General features: G+C 36.9%; 2 protein-coding genes across 3 annotated transcripts; one reads left to right on the top strand and one right to left on the bottom strand.

Annotated features, from left to right (window-relative positions):
• Positions 1-81: 81 nt before the first annotated feature.
• Positions 82-6,369, bottom strand: pnkd (PNKD metallo-beta-lactamase domain containing). The gene is made up of 9 exons (XM_056267015.1): positions 6,181-6,369; positions 5,566-5,681; positions 5,376-5,488; positions 4,903-4,961; positions 3,350-3,442; positions 3,088-3,254; positions 2,765-2,851; positions 1,171-1,286; positions 82-356 (listed from the first exon to the last, which is right to left on the bottom strand). The coding sequence occupies exons 1-9, from the start codon at positions 6,339-6,341 to the stop codon at positions 183-185; spliced, it is 1,086 nt and encodes a 361-aa protein (XP_056122990.1). The 5' UTR covers positions 6,342-6,369; the 3' UTR covers positions 82-182.
• Positions 6,370-7,022: 653 nt separating this feature from the next.
• tmbim1a (transmembrane BAX inhibitor motif containing 1a) lies at positions 7,023-22,532 on the top strand. Of its 2 annotated transcripts, none has more exons than XM_056267084.1 (13): positions 7,023-7,349; positions 15,335-15,579; positions 15,613-15,669; positions 18,574-18,644; positions 19,336-19,400; positions 19,529-19,582; positions 19,673-19,723; positions 19,919-19,958; positions 20,220-20,257; positions 21,177-21,264; positions 21,361-21,456; positions 21,540-21,593; positions 21,715-22,532. In XM_056267084.1, the coding sequence occupies exons 2-13, from the start codon at positions 15,348-15,350 to the stop codon at positions 21,862-21,864; spliced, it is 996 nt and encodes a 331-aa protein (XP_056123059.1). In that variant the 5' UTR covers positions 7,023-7,349; positions 15,335-15,347; the 3' UTR covers positions 21,865-22,532. The 2 variants fall into 2 exon arrangements, with proteins under 2 accessions (XP_056123059.1, XP_056123058.1); XM_056267083.1 differs by having other exon boundaries at positions 7,024-7,349; positions 15,332-15,579.
• The last annotated feature ends 171 nt before the right edge of the window (positions 22,533-22,703 follow it).

Genomic DNA, 22,703 nt, shown 5'->3' with positions numbered 1-22,703 from the left:
TGCCCAAGTCAACTTCACTCTCTGCACAAAACCTTCACTTTTCAGGTCACTGTGTAAATTCACATTAAGTTAATGCTTTTAATCCATAGTTTTAATCCAGCTCACTTATATGTACGGAGCAGTACGTTTAGCTTGGAATGGTTTCAGTGGTTGCAACCTCCAAATGTAAGAGGATAAAAGCCTTATCGGTCCTTAAAAATGTCCTTCCGTCTACGCAGCTCCTCTAAAACACGGGCGCGATATGACGTCCAGTCCTCGTCCTGCTTCTGCTGCAGGCCCAGTGCCCCCTGGAGATCCTGGGAGTGGCTCCGCAGGAAAGGATTGTATTGCTTCTCCTCTGCTAGAGTGGATGGACACTGTATAAAGAGGAGAGATAATTACATTAAAAGGGTTAATTCACCCAAAAATTAAAATTCTATTATTAATTTTCCACTCTCATGTCGCTCATAAGACTTTCATTATTCTTCGAAACACAAAAGATATTTTTAATGAAATCTGAGAGTTTTATGTCGCTGAAAATCTGTTAATCCAAAACTGTGATGGTTCAAAATGTTCATAAAGAGATTGTAAAATAAATCCATATTAAGTGCAATTTATTTAATCAAAGTCTTGTGAAGAGAAACAATCGCTTTACAATTTACATGACAAACAGATTTAATTTAGGCTTTTATTCAAATAAAAACACTGATTAGCCAACAGAACTCAAATATGGTAAATAGCTCAACCATACCTAAATTATCAAAAATCAAAAAAGGGGGGCTCCAAGAGTTTTTTTTTTTGTTGCTTTTTTGGTATTTAGTTTCCCATCCAAAGAGCACCTCTATCTTAATCAAACTTTGGAGTCCAGGAAGCGCTCCTCTACCCCTCCGGTTTTCATACCTAAATTATGCTTGAGCTTACATTTACCAAATTTGAGTGCTCTATGTACATTCACTGATCAATGGCTTAGTAAAAGCCTAAATGATTAAATCTTTCAGATTTCATTAAAAATATATTAATTTGTGTTCTGAAGATGAATGAAAGACTAAACGATATAAGGGGGAGTAATTGATGACATAATTTTCATTTTTGGGTGAACTATTCCTTTAAATCAAGCTTGGTAACAATTATGTTGGACATCTTGGCCTTATTTGATAGGAGGATTTTTAATAGAATTCTCATCTTCCTTACTGTACACAATCTCTGACTTCTCTGTTGCTGCACCCACTGCAGCTTCTGCTCCCGTACAACATTGCAAGGATCCACTTCAGCAGCAAACAGAAGGTTATCTTCAGCATACTCATGTCCTGAGAAAAAAGGACCAACTTTATTAACAAGAACATGTAGCTTTTCCTTAGAATCACACCCAAGTGCTAGTTTACAAAAGCATAAAACCAAAAAAAGTTGTGCACAAAAACTAAAAATTACAATCAGGCTTGTGACATTACAATTAACCCTGGGTTAAATCCAGTATATGATTCAAAATAGGGTTTTTCACACTACACTTAATCCTTTTAAAGCTTTTAAACCTGTGGGATTACAAATTTAAGAATCTGTTTAAGATCTGCTGATCCTACATCCTTACATAACACAATAATCACATGAACAATTAAGGGGAAGTACAAGATGATGAAATCAGATAAATGATTCTGTAAGACAAAGATTTTAGCAAGAGGTTCCTGCCAGTCCAGTTCTCTTTATTGTAAGACAAATATGAGTCAGATTGCTGAGACTCTCACCTTTTGTCTTTAATGGCTCTTGGAGCCCCTGTCCCATTCCTTGAATAGTTATGATGATTAGATTAGGACTGGTAACACTAGACTCTGGGGCTGGTTCCTATACCTGGATACGTCATTTGCATGCTTAGTTTAAGGTCATCACCCAGGTGCTTTGTCTCCATTTTCTAAGCACTGCCTCCTAAAATCTAAATTAACTACAATGTACACTGCCTTAGTTAGACTTGATGACTGCAGCTGCCAACAGCTTGTGTTCTCAATGAAGATACATCCATGACTCCTGGTCTTCACTTCTGAAATTTCCAACAAACCCCAGGTAAAGCAACGTTTCAAAACTTGTAATTTAGAAGCGGAGTTAGCACTGCTTTTTTCCCAGGGTTATAAAACCCTGTTCCGGAGTAGGGTTAGCACTGCTTAATTCTTGCCTCTAGTCCGCAAAACCCATTCACAAAAAAAAAAGTCGACAATATAATATAAGGATGCGCAATGCTACATTATGTATAATGATTTATGTATTATGCCTTTATGTAAACAGGTTGCATGCTGGGCTTGTCCAATCAATGACAATTAACCCAGGGTTAAGGGAATGTACAGTGTAAAATGTCAGCTTATGATTACCCAGGATAAATTAACCCCGGGTAAATTATGAGCATTGTGAAATATGAAGCAAAATACCCAGGGTTTAAAATGACCCAGGGTTAACTATTTCAAGTGCAAAAAGCCCTAAATGTGGTGCAAGAATGCCATAAATAATTAATACAATTTATATAGTTGCAGACACTCTCATGCATTGTGCTTAGTTTCAGCGCCTAAGGGAACTGTTCAAAATTGCCACCAAAAGCTTTAATTGGAGTCATGAAGAGACACGCAAACAGGTTCTGTTCTGTCCAATAAACCCAAAATAACTGTCTATCCAGTATTTATTATGATCCCAGGATAAAGTATGAACAGTCTGAAACATGAAACAAATACCCTAAGGACAAAATTGACTCTGGTTAACAACTTCAAGTGTGAAAAGACTATAAAAAAACAAACTTGTGTTTTCATACCAGGCCAAAGCAGAGTATCATCGTTCAGCGATCCCACAGTATCCAGAGATGACAACATAGTTGAGGCATTACCTTCAAACATTCTCCCTACAAGGGTTGGAAATGAGTCAGAGCTTTAAATAGACCTAGCTGGATTTAAGAATTCTTGTTTGCAGTTGACATGCCTTGCTGTGCATCGGTGTGGGGTAAATCGTAATTTAAGCATTTGTACACTAAATGTCAAACATTGAAGGCAGGGAACAATAACACTTTATTTTAAACAAAAATGATACAATGACATTTTAAGAGCACTCTGAGATAACAATGTTTATTGCCACACTCACCACATCCAGAGAGGAATACCAGATCCCCTGAAAACAAGCTGCTGGGGCCACCGATCACCCGGCCATCGAGCAGGTAGATCATGTGACCCACTGTGTGCCCAGGTGTAAAGAAGGCCCTGAAGTGCAGGCGAGTTCCAAAATCTATTGTGTCTTTGTCTGAAAGGGGGCTAAATTCACAAAACATCAATTTAAGTGGTCCGTCTCATGCTCACAAGTAATACCCAACGTCATCTGAAATTATTATATATTCAAAGGTACTGACTGTGTGAGGCCTGGAATGTTGTCCATAGCATTCCCATACACTCGACAGGAACTGTACCGCCTCTTTAGAGCCCTGTTTCCTCCACTGTGGTCCCTGGTTAGGGAAAAATGTATATAAATACTTTGATTTAATTTTTGTGTTTAGCTATTCAATCTCGATGTGGTTAAGTTCACCCAGAAATTAAAAGTTTATCCTTTTCTCATGTCATTTTAAGCCCATAAGACTTTCATTCATCTTCAGAACACAAATTAAGATATTGTTACGGTTGTGACGTAATGCAGCTATGTTGTTTCTGCTGTTGTTTATTGTTGTCTCCTTCTCCTTTAGGATTGGTCCTGGATCTAATGCAACGCTATGGGTGGTTGGATCAGAGAAGAGGCCTGGACTATAAATTCCCCGGAATTCCTGTAGAGGGTGCTCTCTGCCTCTTTGATGGCCCCGGAGTTGTACTGTGTGTTTGTCAGCCGGTGAAAATGTAGCCCAATCGTGTGATTTATGTGCTCTTAGCTTGTGTTAGCAGAGTATTGTGTAACTACTTTGATACTGTGTGATCTGTACCTAGCACACCAGTGCCTGTGATCGTATATGTATGTTTATGATTAATTTGAGAAGCCGTAGGGGGTGAGTGTCTTGTTTTCTTTGTAGGCCGAAAGGCCGTTATTTTTCTCCTGGTTATTGTGCTAGTTAAGGAGATAGGGTATTTCATTGTATGTTTTGTTTCTTTTATTTGATTCACAGGAAAGGTAGTTTTCGTGGGAAAGTTAGTTCTGTTTGGTTTATTGTTTTGGCATTAGCTCACCCCTGAATATCTTGCTTCTAATCTTTTCCCCTGCTTGTTTGATTCTGTATTTTCAAGATATTGTTTTAAGAATGTCAAAACAATGCGACCCTGTAAACAACTCAGAGGGCAAGAAAATAGCAATAAACTCAAGCTAACTAGAGGAATTGGTTTTGTTGTTTATGTTACACCCTGACCTAGACCAGGGGCCGTAACAATATATTTTAATATTCTTACATCATTTTTGTCCAACCATTGAAAATCCATGCAACCAACATTTTCAAGCTTAAAAAAAAACACATAGTAAAAGTATCCAAGTCTTCTGAAGAGAGATACTCACTTTACCATATTTGATGTGCTCTATGCATGTGCATTGGTCAAAGTTTTTATGTTAATAAAAACCTAAATTAGATATTTTCATCATATAAAGTGATTGTGTCTATGGATTTCTTGTCTTTTTGTCATTTGTGAAGCATGTCAATTTTGGTTGTTTACTTTCAATGGATGGGGGAAATTGTGAGAATATTAACGATATCTTCATGTGTGTTCCGAAGATGAACAAAGTCTTATGGGTTTGAAACAATATTATTATTTTTGGGTGAACTAACCCTTTAAAGATTGTTAGATGCCTCATGTGTCTTAGAACTGGTGCAATATGATCTTACAACACTAAAAGGATCTTCATAATAAAAATAAAAGCAATACAATTTCTGCTAATACATTATGCAGCATATCAGGCTGTATAGATTTTTGGCATTTTCAAATTTGGTCTTACCAGTGCTTGTGCGTGCACAGAACAGCTTGTAATGCCGCCCCCTCTTCCTCTAGACATGCCTGTGTGGGTGTGAAGAAGACAGACCATGAAATAAGATGAGAAATGAGAAACAAATCTAGGGCTGTGGTTAATATCATGTGAAAGATAAGTGACACATGTGACTTTATACATGACACATCCCCAGAAAGCATCTCTTCATGTATATGAAGGGTCCTAAATATTTTGATATTACTAGTGTACTTAAAAGTACTACTGCACTTTTGCATTTGTGAGAATGAAAAACTGGAATCTGTCCATTACAATGACAGATTTCCAATAAAAATAACTGAAAATGATTCCATCTTCCACAATTTTGGTAAACCAGTGAGGATGAGGGAGTCATTTCCACAAAACCACATGGGTTTGGCAATTTCATTACAGTAAGATATATAATCCAGAAAACTATTTCTGAAACCCCTTGTTTTAAATCCAACCTGAACAGGCTGAGGGTCGGCAGGATCAACCACAACAGCCGTATTGGATGCAGTGTCAATAACCACATAGCTGTAGTTGTCTGATAAGATGGGTACTGGTATTATCTTGATGCCTGTTGAAAATAATAGTGACGTTAATTATTGGTAATCAGCTGTTGAGTGTATGATGGAAAAAGGTGTTTCTGCTCACCGTTTATTATAGTAGGTTGAGTTCTGGAGTGGCCAGTGGGGTACCGCTCCCGTGCTTTCCTCATCTGCCTTTTATGAAATATGTACCCAAGTTTGGTCCGCGTATACAGAGAGTACCTGGAAGTGTTTTTAAAGATGAGTGTTTTATGCAGGTTCCCCTATGAAATTGTCCCCCACCCTCTGGCATTTTAATACTTATAATAGTTAGTTATTATGATATTTGGGCAGAAATGTTGTAAATTAAAACTAAATAATCAATTAGGGGAGTGAATGAATGTTTCTAAGTGTTTAGGCTAGTGAACTTAATTACAAGTACCCTAGTTTGTTTAATAAGAAAGCATAATTTCATTGATCGATTTCAATTTCATGGTGTTGACGTTTTACATTTTACTGGACGTAGATTTTCATTAGATAGCTACATTAATCACTGACCATGATAAAATGACAAATCAGTGACATTCACTGAGGGGAACGATAAGTAAATCGTTTATATTTCAATATCACGTACAAAACTGTTTAGGTAAACATCATTTACGATAGAGTGGATAAAAACAGTAACGTTAGACTGTGTAAACATAAAAACAGACTGCCGCAGCAGGCCAAATAAGCCACTTACGCTATCCAAAACAGTGGTTTCTCTGTGCGAGCCATCAGTTTACCGATCAGGCTGTTTTTCCATGCACTTCTTCTGGCGCATTTAGGGAAACGACAGATGTAAAACCCTCCACATACTGAAGCAATACAAAGTAAATACACTGTCCATTCCGGAAGCGCCATTCTAGAGGGCGTGTCGACGATGACGCAATTAAAAGGTACAACTACGAGTGTCCAGAAGTAACGTTACTCCTTTGCCTCGTATTTTATTTTTTCTATATCTTCATGCATTTTTATAAGGTGCATTATTTGTATCTGGCAGCTATTATTAGGCGATAACATTTCATAGACTGTTTTTGAACAAATATTGCATTGCACACTCCATGCATGTTTTACACAGCGTGTTTTACCTATAAAACCTCTAGCTCTTATCTTATTTTTGTATATATCTATATCTATTCGCTCAATTGACTTCCATGTTTTTTGTTTTGTTTTTACTATGGAAGTCATTGGGCCAGTCAACTTTGGTTCCTCATATTTTTCTAAATATCTTTTTTCTTTTGTGTTCAGCAGATGAAAGAAATGACTTTGGAAAAACTTCAGGGTGAGTAAATGATGACAGAATTTTCATTTTTGGGTGAACTATCCCTTTAAAATGAGAAATTGCTGAAAGGTAGGAACTGCAATTTAGCACCACCTGGTGTAAGACAACGGAAGCGACCGAAAGAACACACACACATGACAGCCTGCCTTGTTCTAATATAAATAATGGTGTAGCTTGGGTTGGGTGTGTCAACTTCACCACACCTCGACAGAGTTTTTTGGGGGAGAAGCGTTGTTACATAAAGAGAACAGAGAGACAAGACTATTTAGGTGTCGGTGTCATTTTATTCAGGGCCAAAGCATACTTTTATTGGTACAACGGCTATTTTGTCGATTAGTTAAACGCAATATTTCAGACTCTTTTGACTCCACCTGCTGGCTTGTATAAGCATCATGAGCACTATTAAAATGAACGTCATCGACTGACTGCTGGCTTGTTGAAGTGACACTGAAGACGGTGGATCAGGGTTTCAACTACCGGGTTTTTATTTCAATAGGCTCAGTCTGAAGGATTATATCGTCTGATATTTCTTTTTCCAAGCTTCGGCATCGATCGTATAAAGTTTTCTGGATTGTCGACAGCGCGTGGTAAGAATATTATTGCTATGTTGTACAATCACGTGGTCTTGTAAAACATAAATTACTGTTCAAAAGGTTTTTTACGTCAAATGATTAATCTATTAAGCTTTTACAGTAGTAAAATATATGTAGCAGCTGCTATTTAGGCGAAAACTACGGTTACCATGGTAAATATTTGCAAGGGTGAGTGAGGGCAAGATATGTGAACATGTTCAATGACGTCAAAAAGCTCTCGATCACATCTTTTAGTCGTGACTTAGCCTGTTTTCATAACTTAATTGACTTCTAGTCTGTTTAAGTTTTGTATTTATAACTTAATTGACTTCTAGTGTATTTTTAAAGATGAACTTGTATTCTAGGAAAATGGGAGTAAGATAATAACACTTTCCCTAAAATGCACTCCAGCCCCCATAGGAATGGGATACCTTCTGTGGCTTGTTTCAAAACCTCTGAGCTGCCTAGCTAGTAGCTAAACAACTTTTGGGCATTGAATGCAATTATGATGGAAAACGCTAAGTAGGCAGCTTACTAGGCATTGAAACCGCCTGTTTTTCTTGTTGTTGTTTCAGATTGATTATAAAGGGTTAGTTAACTCAAAAATGAAAATTGTCAATAATTAACACACTCCCTTCCATCCAAACCTGTAAGACATTCGTTCATCTTCGGAACACAAATGAAGATCTTTTTGATGAAATGTGAGCGATTTCTGTCCCTCCATTGACAGCTACGCAACTACCACTGGCGCTTCAAAAAGTTCATATCCTAAAACTAATCCATATGAATTGAGCGGTTTAGTCCAAATTCTCTGAAGAGACTCAATCACTTTATATGATAAATTGATTAAATGTAGGCTTTTGTTCACATAACATTGATCAGCGAACATAAACAAAAGCTCAACCGAACCTGATTGATGCGCGAGAACAAACCTCATTGGTTCTTGCGGAAGCTCAAAATGCTGTTTAACACACGAGAATAAACCTCATTGGTTCTCTCAGATTTCATCAAAAAGAGCTTCATTTTTGTTTCGAAAATAAACGGAAGTCTTATGGAACAACATGAGGGTGAGTAATTAATGACATAATTATAATTTTTGGGTGAACCATCCCTTTAATAATGTTTTATATTCAATGCAGATATAGTATTAGTAAATTCCACTGTGCCTGATCAATTTTGTCAGAATTTTTTTTTTGTAAAAGTTTTAACTTTATCTCTGCGTAATATTTAGTTGAACATGACAGATTGCATAACATTTTGGCAAATCTCATGCACCAGGGTGGACCGGTACGGAGAGTGAAGAAAGTGTAGTTTATTTTCCACTTTATATTTAAAAGGTTGCTTAGCAGAGTACATAATGGTGTAACAGTGTGTGGAGGGCTTGCTTGACTCATGCTGGCAGTGTTGAGCTGAAACAAGAAAGAAGACATTCTTTTCCAGTCTGGCTTGAATTACACGGCACCCTCCATGTTTTTGTAAACATTATAAATAGCCTGCATACCATAGAGGTAGATACACAAGAAAGTCCTTCAATGTGCATGGTCTGAAAGTAAAAAGGTGACATTAAACATGGTTGTATGTTGTTCTTAGAGTTCTGTCACATATCCTGGAATGTTTTGGTCCTTTAGTAACTTCCTATGACTCAGTTTATTTGCGCTTTAAAGATTGTGAATTTGTCAAGTCACTCCTCCCCGCACATGAAATGTAGAAACGCCTTTTCCCAGGATACTTTCAGGAAATGATGAACCGATTTACTCATGGTTAGACTTTGAATTAGCTTGAATCAGATTTTCCTTAGCAGATGTGTGTCACATGTTCATGCTGACCTCACTGTGTGGTTCTGTGTGAGCTGCTTTACATCTGTTTGATAAGAGGAAGTGCTGATCCTGGCGCACAAGTACTGCTTTAACGCGTAAAAAAACAAGTAACGTTCAAATTCCAAAAATCTCACTTCCTAAACTTAAGCATAGGAAAACTTAGTTGCTGAGGGAATGCTAGTTGTTTTCAAACCACTTACTATAAGGCCTTTCATGGGCTGTGCCTTGTCGGCTGTTTCTTTCCAGGAAGACTGTTTAAAATGTGGTTAATGTTTTTTTTGCTGTGATCACAACTGTGAGAGGGAAAGTGGCAGCCAGCTAGGCGGGTCACGATTGTTGACTAATCATGTGATCGTGGCTATTCGATTACACATTCGATTATTCTTTCTTTCTTGTAATATTTTTGAGATAACCACAATAATTGTGCAGTTTAAATTTCAATCACATTTACCAAATAATATGAAAAAGAATGTTGGCTAAATACATATAGTCAAAAGGTCTTCTTTCGTATAAATTATGTTATGTTATGTTATATTCGAGGCTGGAAATGCGGGGGTCTGAGTCCAGGGAGTGAATTTCAAGGGGGGTTGGAGTTCCAGTTCAAATATTTAGTATTAGCCACAAAATAACATATTAGGCTTACACTGTAGGAACATGAACAAAATTAGATTCAATCGTTAATCGCAATAACAGTGGGCTCCACAAATATTGGCACCCTTGGTAAATATGAGAAAAACTGACTGAGAATTAGTGTTTGCAATTTCTCCTCTTAGTCTTTCATTCAAAATATTCACAAACTTTTTTTTAAAAACATTCCACAATTAACAAACTCGCTTTGCCAAGATAACTGCTCTGAATTAATAGGGTTGATGAACATATGGCAATAGATCTGAGACCATTCCTCCATACAGATTTTCTCCAGATCCTTCAGATTCATAGATCCATCCTCGTGGACTCTTTTCTTCAGCTCATCCCACATGTTTTCTATGGGGTTTGGGTCAGGGGAGTACTATCTCCATGGCAAAACCTTCATTCTGTGGTCAGTGAACTACTCTGTTTTTATTTTGAGATCATTTTCATGCTGAAAGAAAGAATATCTGCCGGTACTTGATGGAGTTTATGATACCATGTATCCTAAAAAGTTGTCTAGGGTCTTTGAAGAAAATTAGCTCCACAGCATTAAAGTTTCACCACCATATGCTTCACAGTGGGGAATAGGGCATTCTAACCCTAACCCTGATTTGTGCAGCTCAACAACTTTTGTCACACATCATTACTGTACACACCTGTCAAGTTTTGGATTTGAAAATAAGGGAAATTTTCCGGCGCCCACCGCGAGCAGTCCCACCACCCCAACCAAGCTCCAGTATCCCTTACATTTTAAGACAGGTGTTATAGCCTAAATGAAAACACACACACACACACATATATATATATATATATATATATATATATATATATATATATATACACTCACCGGCCACTTTATTAGGTACCCCATGCTAGTAACGGGTTGGACCCCCTTTTGCCTTCAGAACTGCCTCAATTCTTCGTGGCATAGATTCAACAAGGTGCTGGAAGCATTCCTCAGGGAGTTTGGTCCATATTGACATGATGGCATCACACAGTTGCCGCAGATTTGTCGGCTGCACATCCATGATGCGAATCTCCCGTTCCACCACATCCCAAAGATGCTCTATTGGGTTGAGATCTGGTGACTGTGGAGGCCATTTTAGTACAGTGAACTCATTGTCATGTTCAAGAAACCAATTTGAAATGATTAGAGCTTTGTGACATGGTGGAAGTAGCCATCAGAGGATGGGTACATGGTGGCCATAAAGGGATGGACATGGTCAGAAACAATGCTCAGGTAGGCCGTGGCATTTAAACGATGCCCAATTGGCACTAAGGGGCCTAAAGTGTGCCAGGAAAACATCCCCCACACCATTACACCACCACCACCAGCCTGCACAGTGGTAACAAGGCATGATGGTTCCATGTTCTCATTCTGTTTACGCCAAATTCTGACTCTAACATCTGAATGTCTCAACAGAAATCGAGACTCATCAGACCAGGCAACATTTTTCCAGTCTTCAACTGTTCAATTTTGGTGAGCTCTTGCAAATTGTAGCCTCTTTTTCCTATTTGTAGTGGAGATGAGTGGTACCCGGTGGAGTCTTCTGCTGTTGTAGCCCATCCGCCTCAAGGTTGTGCGTGTTGTGGCTTCACAAATGCTTTGCTGCATACCTCGGTTGTAACGAGTGGTTATTTCAGTCACTGTTGCCCTTCTATCAGCTCGAACCAGTCTGGCCATTCTCCTCTGACCTCTGGCATCAACAAGGCATTTCCGCCCACAGAACTGCCGCTCACTGGATGTTTTTTCTTTTTCGGACCATTCTCTGTAAACCCTAGAGATGGTTGTGCGTGAAAATCCCAGTAGATTAGCAGTTTCTGAAATACTCAGACCAGCCCTTCTGGCACCAACAATCATGCCACGTTCAAAGTCACTCAAATCACCTTTCTTCCCCATATTGATGCTCGGTTTGAACTGCAGGAGATTGTCTTGACCATGTCTACATGCCTAAATGCACTGAGTTGCCGCCATGTGATTGGCTGCTTAGAAATTAAGTGTTAACGAGCAGTTGGACAGGTGTACCTAATAAAGTGGCCGGTGAGTGTATGTGTGTATGGTATATATAGGGTATATATTAAGAGCATTTATTTAAAGGCTTATTTGCATATTTTCTGTTCATTTAACATTGCTTGTCTTACATTTACATTTTATTTTCATTCCACACAGTATTTTCATTTCATATTGCTTTTCTTTTACAGTTTTTCTTTTCATTTGCAGTTTTTCTTTTCATTTCACATAACTTTTCTTTACTCTTTTAGTGAGTTATTGAACATTTGTTGCAGACTTTGTATTAACTGTTTTGGAAGGAGTGTATTTGTGGGCTGGGCCACAGTGGTTAATTTTACATGAGAGTAGAGCAAACAGTTCTGTTGTCTAACGTCATCCTATTCTCTGTAACAATCTTTCGTACCATGCTAAACACCCTTTCTCGTGCTGACATACATCATTCTGTCCCCCACCCTGCTCCTCTTCAGAAAAGTAAATTCGCTATCCCATTGATCGCGGTATTTAGTACATGAGGGTTTTGGTTTTTTGGCAGGAGTGCCTTGCTCTGTCATAGCGTCCATCATCGGTCTCTGTTTTGTTTGTTTTTTGTTTCCCCCGCGTTGTCACTCATCATCTGACCTCACACACTAACCTCGCGACAACTGCCACCTACAGTAGGCCTACCTGTAGTTATCGCGAGGCTAGTGACAGCTAGAGCTCAGATTGGGAATGTTTTTTTTTTACTCCGCCCGGGGTATTATTATTTTTCAATAACGGAGGTTAAAATACAGGAGATTTACGGGAAAATCCTAATACGGGAGGGTGGCGGGAAAGAAAGGTAAAATACGGGACTTTCCCGGCCAAAACGGGATACTTGACAGGTATGACTGTATCCTCAGGTCTTTCCCACAGTGATGGATGACTATTAGAATTTGGCCTGTGTTTCACTTCATATTTATAGCCCAGTGAAACAGGAAGTCATGACTTATCACTTAAGTGTTCCTGATTACTGAGAACTTATACCATATGGAATATATTTCAGAATATAGTTCATATTTTCAGATTTTTACTCATTAGAATTTGTAGGGGTGCCAATAATTGAGACACATATTTTGGAGAAAAACACTTATTTAATTTATTCCACATTTATGTTTTGTGTAAATTAACTTCAATTAAATGTTAGATTTTTGTGAATATTTTAAATATTACACATTATATGAGAAAATCCAAAGCTGTTATTCAATTAGTTTATGCAAGCGCCACTATTATTATGTAGGCCTGTATAGTTAGTTATTATCTGTTGGTTGTAGGCCTGTCACAATCATACATTTTGTGCTGATGATAAATGATCAAGGGAGGTTGCACAAAGTATTAAATGAAGGGGTGATTAATATATTTAAGGAAAAAAAAGTTTTAAAATTAGTTTTATAAGATTTTTTTTCCTTTCAACTATTTGACTTTAATTACAGGTTAGATTTTTGTGAATATTTTGAATGAAAGGCTTGGAGGAGAAATTGCAAAAACAAATTTTCACAGTCAGCATTACTCATATTTAACAAGGGTGCCAATATTTGTGGAGCCTACTGTATTCGTATGATCATTTATCATCAGCACAAAATGTATGATCGTGACAGGCCTACAACCAACAGATAATAACTATACAGGCCTACATAATAATAGTGGCGCTTGCATAAACTAATTGAATAACAAGGAGATTGTACTCCCAGATAATGTATTTCCAAAACTCTTCAGTTCATGTCTTTTATGCATGCCATTGTAGGGATTAAAATGGAAAGAACCCTTTCAAAACACTGGGTGTGGACTTGCACTGGGTGGGGGCGGACATGCAGAGTGAATTTATGTCTACTTATCTGTGTTGTGCATCTGGACCTCCCAAAACCCACACAGCTACATTGCTATCTTTATCACAGAAGTCTTAATGGAAAAAGACGTTGAACTTGAAGCAGGAAGGATATTCTAAGTTTAGTGCTCTCTCAGAAATGTTCTACTAGTCAATTTACATTTATGTCTAAATTGTTTTCAAAAATGAAACTCACTGAACTTCTCACACCTGCAATGCTTTATTAATTATTTCCCCTGCTTTCTCACTTCAATAACTTAATTGTAGAACAATTGGGAACCAGTAAAACCACTGACAAATTTCATGATTAGGAAAGGTATTACAAAAAAGGGCTGTTGATCTTAACATTAAACAATTAGTTCTATATCAAGTCTATATAATTACTATTTATGTTTTTCATAAAGGTGTTTATAAATTGCTTTAAAACCACTGACATTAATAATATAACTATATAATAATATTATTATTATAATTTACCAACAATTGTTAAACATTTGAGCACGAGATGATATTTTAACACTATTTTTAAGAAATCTTCAATGACTAAATATATAACTGGAAAAAAAGCATTTTAATTGACTGAAAGTCACAAATTGCAAAGCAATTCAGGTAAATTTTGAAATGTTTCAAGTTAGGAACTGTTGTAAGATGATTACAGAGTGACATGCTATTGCATTTGTGTTACGTAGCATGCAAAATTGTAAAAATACAGCAGCCGCACACTCAAACACTGTACAGGATCAATTTATTAGCAAGCTTTCGAAGGTCGCAAGACCGAAAGCTTGCTAATAAATTGATCTTGCAGAGTGTTTGAGTGTGCGGCTGCTGTATTTTTACAATTTTCCATGATGATTTAATGTAGCAGCACCTCTCTACAAGACTTTTTTGACGGATGAGCGGTGGTTCTTTTCTATTTTTTTCTATTTTTTTTTCTATCTTGTGTTACGTAGCATGCAAAAACAGGATGCGACAGCTTGAGCAGACTCACAAATGTGCTCTACTACAACAACTCTTCCTCTTCTTAACATGGACTGTGTGGTCCCGGGGGCGGGGTTTATGTAAATTTTAGGGTTAGTGATGTCACTAACCCGGGAAGAATGTCATGTAGTCCCTTCCAGTCTTTTGTTGTAGCCCTTTCTTTAAAAGCAAATATCTTCCTTTAACTTTGGGCGTTGTAACTTTGCAGATGTTGTTTATTCTCAAACAGCAACATTACACACTAACTAAAGTTGAAAAGTGAAACCATAATCAACCACCCCTTTAAGGTGTTTAGATAATAACCTTATTTATCCCCAAGGAGGACATTTAGACGTTACAGCAGATTAAAAAAACAAAAACAAATATTACATTTAAGAAGACAAAAACATTATTGCATCTATGTATTCCGGAGATAAATTATGTAGGGAGACCAAATAACATTATAACAGATATATCATTAAATATAAATGGGCTGTTTTACATATTTTAACACTTTATCATAGATTTAGAGTTATTTTAATATATTTTAGGGCTGGATGGGAGAATTTTTTGAAAAGGCAGCAAACAAGTTTTCTTGCTTAAAATGGGTAACACTTGAGTACTCGTAAAGAAGGAAAAAAAATTTTTTTTATTTTTGTTTTGGTGCAAATCTGATTTTAAATTTTGTAGCACTTGCACTTTAGTTTCACAAATGGTTTCTTATGGTATCTTATTTACCCAGCAGGAGTTAAAGCAGCATGTCAAGGTCAGATTTCCCTCCGGGTTACGATGATTCCCGGCTGCTCTCAAACCCTCAGCCTGGGGGAGGTTACCCCGCTTCTGGCCCTGCATATGGCTTCAATGGGTACGGGGGACAACCGCCTTACCCACAGCCCAATGATCCATACGGGGCACAACCGCCTTACCCACAGCCCAATGATCCATACGGGGGACAACCGCCTTACCCACAGCCCAATGATCCATACCGAGGTCAGCCCCCACAGCCCAATGATCCATACCGAGGACGGCCTGCGGGATACCCGCCACCAAGTCTACCAGTCATCCCTGTCATTCCTCCTGGTATAGGCAAGTTGTATTATTTCTTGTATCTAGTAAATCTTCACTTTTATAGGCTTTTACTATCACTGTGTTCATGCTCCTGAAACATTTAAGAACAATATGTTTTGTCCTCCAGGCCAGCTTACTATGTAGCAAAGTTCAAGTGGTTTAGGATGTGGTTCGTTACTTAAATTATCAAATTTCAGGAAATTTAATTTTAGTAGATCATATACTGGGCATTGAATTGAATTTACACTGAAGTCACAATTTTTCATAATGTGTTCCCTGTATTCTAGCTCTAACCAGATTAGTGTTGTTAGGCCAGTAATATAGTGTTTAATTATGGCTCTCTTGAATACTTGATTCTCATTGGTCAGTCGCAGCTGTGGTAAAATATATTTTTAATGACACTATCCACCTTATTCCTACGCTTTGTGCGAATTATGGGTGTAACTTCCATTAAGCTGTAAACAATCAGTGAAAGGCTCGCTCTATTAACGCAAAACGTTAAAAAAGTGTCACAATGAGATGACATTAATCTACTCACCCTTCAACCATCGAACATTAAAAGAAAATTGAAAAGTGTAAAAGCATCAACAAGGTACTTTCAACAGACCAAAAAAACCCAAAAGCGCGAGTCTTTGGTTAAATATCACTGTAGTAGGCTAATATATATCTGTATTATGTAACTTATGTTGCCTTAATCAAAAATGTTCATTAACTTCAGCATTACGTGATACTATTTCAAAGTGATGTCTGTAATTTTGACAGATTATAAATTGCATTTACCTGTGAAAACATTTGAGGAGAATAACGAGAGATTCTTCGTGCATTCCAGTGAATTATTAATGGAAAATATCGTAAATTAAATTCGGGAGAACAGACCACAAATGTGCAGTATATGTTGTCCTTTTTCATACTTTTACAGCGGATTGCAAAGGGAAAAAAGAAAATAATCATGAGGAAAAGAAAGCAGCGACTGAAAAGAGTTCTTGCCATAGATATTCTTGTTTTATAACGTCACGTTAAAATGCCAAGTATAACGTTATTCTCATGATGTCTGAAAATAAATCATGAAGGAAAATTGACAGGTCAATTGGCAACCGATTTCCTATATTTTGCATTTTCACGTCTTGTATATCACTCTGATCTCTTTCTTGCAATTTAATCAAATCATTTAAATGTCCATTTATTTATTTATTTGGTCAGAACTTTTGCAATAATATTAGCTGGCTGTACCATATCACTTTAAAGTCCTCGGCAGTATTTATTTTGACACCACATTATCCCTTACATAGTTGGGCATTTCTTTAACTATTGGCACAAATAATCCTAACAGAGTTTTCATACTGTCACTAGTTTACTTGGCTGTTTCTCAATATGCGTTCTTGTCTGTACTTGTGTTCTTGTGGACTTGTGAAACTTCATCAGTCACTGCCCAAGTACTGTTCCAATTCAAAGTTCACATCTACCCAAGTCCAGTTCAAATCCCCGGATGTGTTCTTGATCCGCCCCGTTTACCGAGGATGCATCGAGAGGTGACTTGTGCGGACTTGAGACAGCCAGGTATCCCAGAATGCATCTCGCACCAACCAGCAAGCGTCAATAGCAGAGGAGAAAACCCGCGTAATATCAAAATACTACTGTTATTGTGTCATGAAATGTAATTTTAAGAGTGTTTCAGGCGAGAATGTGGTTGTTTAAAGCTCAAATCTGTGGTTTATTTATAAAGATAGCGCCTATTTGAAAAATGTATCTGACGTTTTCGGAGTTGTGACATCCAGGCGTTCACCGGGTGTTCAACGCTCATCAACCCCGACTGGAACAGCTTTTCCTCGGCTAGTGCTTCTGACGTTTGCCGCTGGCTCTGATGTCTCTAGTCTAGTGGATAAACTTGACGTATAATTCGTCTTGTGTATAAGTCGATCTTTGGTCTCATTAAACTATTGTTTGTTCCATGGCAAAAAAAATCCTTTTTGGCTGAGGGCAAAGTGAAGTTTCATAACTTTATATATTTAGGCTATTTAACTTTAACTTTGTAGCCTATTAGAGAGCTTACTTATGTTTGAATTGTTTGCCTTATTTATCATTGTAGATATTATTGATCATTAAAACTGACATTTAACAAAAAGAGACATTCTTTAAAATATATTTATATTTATTTTAACATTCTCTTCACTATATGTACAATAAAATAAAATGACACAACCCTGTCTCTGTTTGTTAAATGTCAATAAAAATCAATAATGTTTCATATTTTTAAAATGAAAACAAAAAGATCATGTTCATGTTGTTATAAATATATGCAGTGAAGATAATGTACGCATTGCCTGAACCACATGGCCATTAGGCTACTATGTTTAAGATTTTTAAATGAAAAGAGGCAGAGTGGTGCTTTATAACATATTTTGTTTTATTGTTGACGAAAAGAGGCAGAGTTGTAGCATATTTCGTTTTATTGTTGCCTAAAATATACATAAAGAGATCACCGGAGTAGCCAGAGCGCGCTGAGTGACGCGATCAAGAACGCACTGTTCCATTTTCAGAATAACTGGACTCGTGTCCTCTCGTCCTCGGGAGTTCGTTCTCCTGAGTCGAACTTGGCAAGTCCGAACTACCAAGGACGCAAGTCCGAAGTTTGCGTACTTGGTATTGAGAAACGGCCTTAATTTGTCCACTAACACAGTGGACATACATGCATCACATGATAATTTTGCCTTGTTTAGTGTACTGTAAACAAGTACACTAACTTTAACAAACTATATTGGGTAAAACTTGTTAGAAATGACACCCAACCATCATTTAAAATTGATATGGATTTAAAAATGTCACACAATAAATATTACTATTTTAATCTTTGTTTAGATGATCATGGTTTTAGAGCTTCATAAAATGTAGTTTTCACTGAAAACATGATTGTTACAGGTGACGGTGAAGGATTTACCACCACAGATGGATTCGAGAGTACCAGTGTTCGTCACAGTTTTATACGGAAAGTAAGGAACCATTTTTCTATAATTGGCAACATCTTCAAAGTAAAAGAGTTTTATGAGAATGTTGTTATTTAGGATTAAAGAGATCATATTATGCCCTTTTACAAAGTCTTGATATAGTATTTGGGGTCTACTAGAATAGGTTTTCATGCTTAAATGTTCAAAAACACCTTATTTTGCATTGTAGTAGCAGCTCTCTTCCCAGTCTGTCATCAACGCTCTGTTTAGTTCCTCTCTCTATGAAGCCCCTCCTTCTTGGTCAACGGAATCAATGTGTTGTGATTGGTCAACCACTTTGAACTCATTTCGGAAATGTCACGCTTTTACCATATTCACACGTTTCATCTTCTCCGCTTCTAACAAAGGTGTCAGTTTTGCCTTATTAATTCGATAGATTCAGGTGGAAAAACAGCATCTCGTGGACATGGCCATAACACACTTTCTTATGCCTTGGGCGTCAGTTATTTAAATGAGGAATATTGTTAGTTCCCGAAAGAAAACTCAAGACTACAATCAAAACGTTTCAGGGAGAAAATAGCTCCCTTTGGAGTGGGATTTGTAACTTTGCAGACCTTTTTCATGCTCAAATAGAAACATGAAAGGTGACCATGTAAAAAGGCATAATAGGTCCTCTTTAATTAAAATTGTGTGGGAATATTATAATGGATAATAATGGTTCCATTGTGTTTTGCAGGTGTACCTGATCCTTTCTGCTCAGCTTCTTGTCACAGCTGCCATCGTGGCTATTTTCACATTTGTGTGAGTCTCTGTTCTCGGTGTGGTTACTTCATGTGCTTTGTGTTCACAGAAAAAAAGGTTAAACTTTATCACTGCTTGTTTAGGTAGGCTTTGTGATTAAACTCAGATGTGTGTTTTTGTTTATACAGGGAACCGGTAGGAGTGTATGTGAGGAAAAACCCAGCCATTTACTGGGTTTCATAGTAAGAACTTAGACATTTTGTTTGTTCACATTTTCAAAGACTTTACATTTAAAACATTAAATGTAAATGTTGAACAATATTTTTTTCCAGTGCTGTCTATTTTGTCACACACATGGTACTGGTTTGCTGTACGGGACCAAGGTGAGATGATCGCTCCTTTTCTGAATCAGCCTCATAGCAGCTACTGCTCATAGTTTAGTAACACAAAAATCATCCCACAGTATAAACAAAAAACTGATTTATTCTAAAAACTAAAGCCCTCATTAAAAAAAGCCACTACAAACATAAGTTGTCATGTGAACCAATGGATTTAGCATTTGCTCTGTCACTTTTTAGGAGGCGTTTCCCATGGAACCTTATCCTGTTGGCCATTTTTGTGAGTTGGAAAATTCACTTTGAATGAATTAAGTGGAAATGTGGCCAAACCTGTAATGGCCAATATTGTTTTTTCATGTAATGGTGTAGAGAAAGTATTAAAGGGATAGTTCACCCACAAATAAAAATTCTTAACACAAAAGATATTTTAAAGAATGTTGGTAATCAAACAGTTGACTAGCAAGTGATCTAAGGTGGACTATCCCTTTAAGGACGTTACATAAAGTCTTTGAATAACATTGCATATTTTGTTTCGTTTTAGACATTGGCCTTATCATTCATGACTGGAAATATTGCAAGGTGAGTCATGTCTCACACAACATGCAGTGAGTGGGGAAAACAGTAAAATAGCATGACAATGGCATGAGGACTGTCAAAAGAGTGTTTCAATGGATATACTGTAAACCCTGTTTACACTTTCTTTGTCCATGGAATGATAGAAAGGTTTTGTTTCCACCCCCCTTTTATGCTTTGTTGCCACTGTATTTTTAATATTCGATACTTGCCTATTAATGGGTTTCCCAGACTGGGGTTCTATTAATTAAGCTAATTGAATCATAAAAAAGTTCAATTAAAAATAAATCATTTTGAAATAAAAACAATTAAAATAAAACTCTAAAAGATAAATAAATAAAAAAAATTGTTTATCTGCATGTCATGTGACCGTCAACCGAAATCAGAGAATCTTGAAATTAATTTATTATTATTGACGTCATTTATTAACTTAAATACTTCAAGTATATTAGGTCAAAGAGGATCAGCTAACAAAAAAGTTGGGGAATCCCTGCATTGCATGTAAATATGAAATCAATTTGTACATTTTAATGTGTTTGAAAGACAAAAAGACTTCCAATGTTAGGAATACATGTTTAAATGACTCACTGAGTGATAAATAAAATAATGATTAATGTATTTGTCATGAGCTGGTTAGATATGCAATGTTGCAATATTGAGAAAACACTTCTTAAAACTGAAAGTATTTCTGTAAATCCAGTGATCAAATGCTTTGTGGGTCTCAGTATTCAAAGATAGGCTTACGACTTAGTGGCTGGTCTGTATATATATATATATATATATATAGAGAGAGATATGTTACAACATGGCTTAGGGTTAGTACCTAGTTATTAGTTACCCAGTTAGTGTCATTACTACAATAAGTACATGGGCATGTACATGTGAAACAGGACTAAAATAAAGTGATACCAATTTGTGTTTGCAGTTATTACAGCACTAAGGCAGTGTTCATGGCGCTGGGCATCACTGTTGTCGTGTGCGTTGCGGTAACAGTCTTCTGCTTTCAGACTAAGGTGGGGTGCATATTTAATATGAACAACAGCAGCATGATTTTACATCTAGGCATTGTGTCAAAGTGTGTGTTAACATGCTTTTCTATTCTTCTATAGGTGGATTTCACTAAATGTGCAGGCTTTTTCACCATACTCGGAATCGTGGTGTTCGTGACCGGCATCATTACGGTTATCGTGCTGTCATTCAAATACGTAAGCATGACTTTGCGTCTTGTATTTGCACAAAAATTTTAATTTGATACAAATTTAACTTGTTCTCTTCGTTTGTTTTTCAGGTCCCATGGCTTCACATGCTCTATGCAGCTATAGGAGCCATTGCATTCACTCTGGTATGTCAATTCACAAATTCAGTTCCACCTTTTTTGGAAGACTTTGGTTCTGCATGGGAACATTGTTCCCTCTTTCCATCCTAAAATCACTTATTTGTGTTTGTGTGTTTTTAAATATTAGTTTCTGGCCTATCATACCCAGCTGCTCATTGGGAACAGGAAGCTCTCCATCAGCCCAGAGGAGTATGTGTTTGCTGCTCTCTCCCTTTATGTTGACATTGTCCAGATCTTCATCTTCCTCCTGCAAATTATCGGATTTGCGGAGAGATAGAAGCTTCAAGCTGGCGGATGGAGCTTTTCTGTACTTTCATAATGGCTTTACTGTTTATTCACTATGCATTGTCTTCTCAGTCAATTCCCAAACAATATATATTCAAATAATACTGAACTTGTAAAATATATCAAGCATTATACTGATCAAACAAAGGGATGAATATAATTTCCATGACTAATTATTTCTATTAACTAACCATATGCATACATTCTGATAAAATATTAGCGAGATTACATTGCCATTCCTGTGTTCTGAGGTCCATGTCATGGTAATGGATGCTCACTTTTAGAAATGGGTCTGTATTATGCAAATTTCTACTGTATATACTTAGATTTGCTGTATTTACTATTGAAGTTACATGGGTGTGGTGCATTTTGGACAAGGGTATAGGTTTTCTGCTGTGTACATACAATCTAACTGTATTTCAGTTTAGGAATTTAGAGTATTTATTAGACATTTTATATAGAATAAAAAACTATTTCTAAAAATATTTCTTTGCTTTAGTTTCGGGAAATGTCTTTGAATTTGATAATACACTTAAATAAATGTCACAGATTGTGATGTACAGTGGTGCCTTTTCCATTTTTGTTTAGCACCAAAATAAACTGTAAATAAGTTGTTATAAAAAGTGTTAACTACATCTAAATAAATTTGTCATATTAGAATGATATCAATGCAAACGTGTATTTTCTGTTACAATGTTCTCAGAACAATGTGGCTGAAGTGTTATATAGGTAGTCATTATCGTGAGGATGGACATGATTAAAAGGAACACGAATATTATTCAGTTATTTCATTGTTTTTTTTATTGATAATATCGGTTGTATTCTGTGTTT

Source organism: Rhinichthys klamathensis, unplaced genomic scaffold (assembly GCF_029890125.1).
Source record: "Rhinichthys klamathensis goyatoka isolate OS25496 unplaced genomic scaffold, OSU_Roscu_1.1 h1tg000254l_1, whole genome shotgun sequence".
Taxonomy (NCBI): Eukaryota; Metazoa; Chordata; class Actinopteri; order Cypriniformes; family Leuciscidae; genus Rhinichthys; species Rhinichthys klamathensis.
This window is presented reverse-complemented; position numbering and strand designations above follow the sequence as displayed.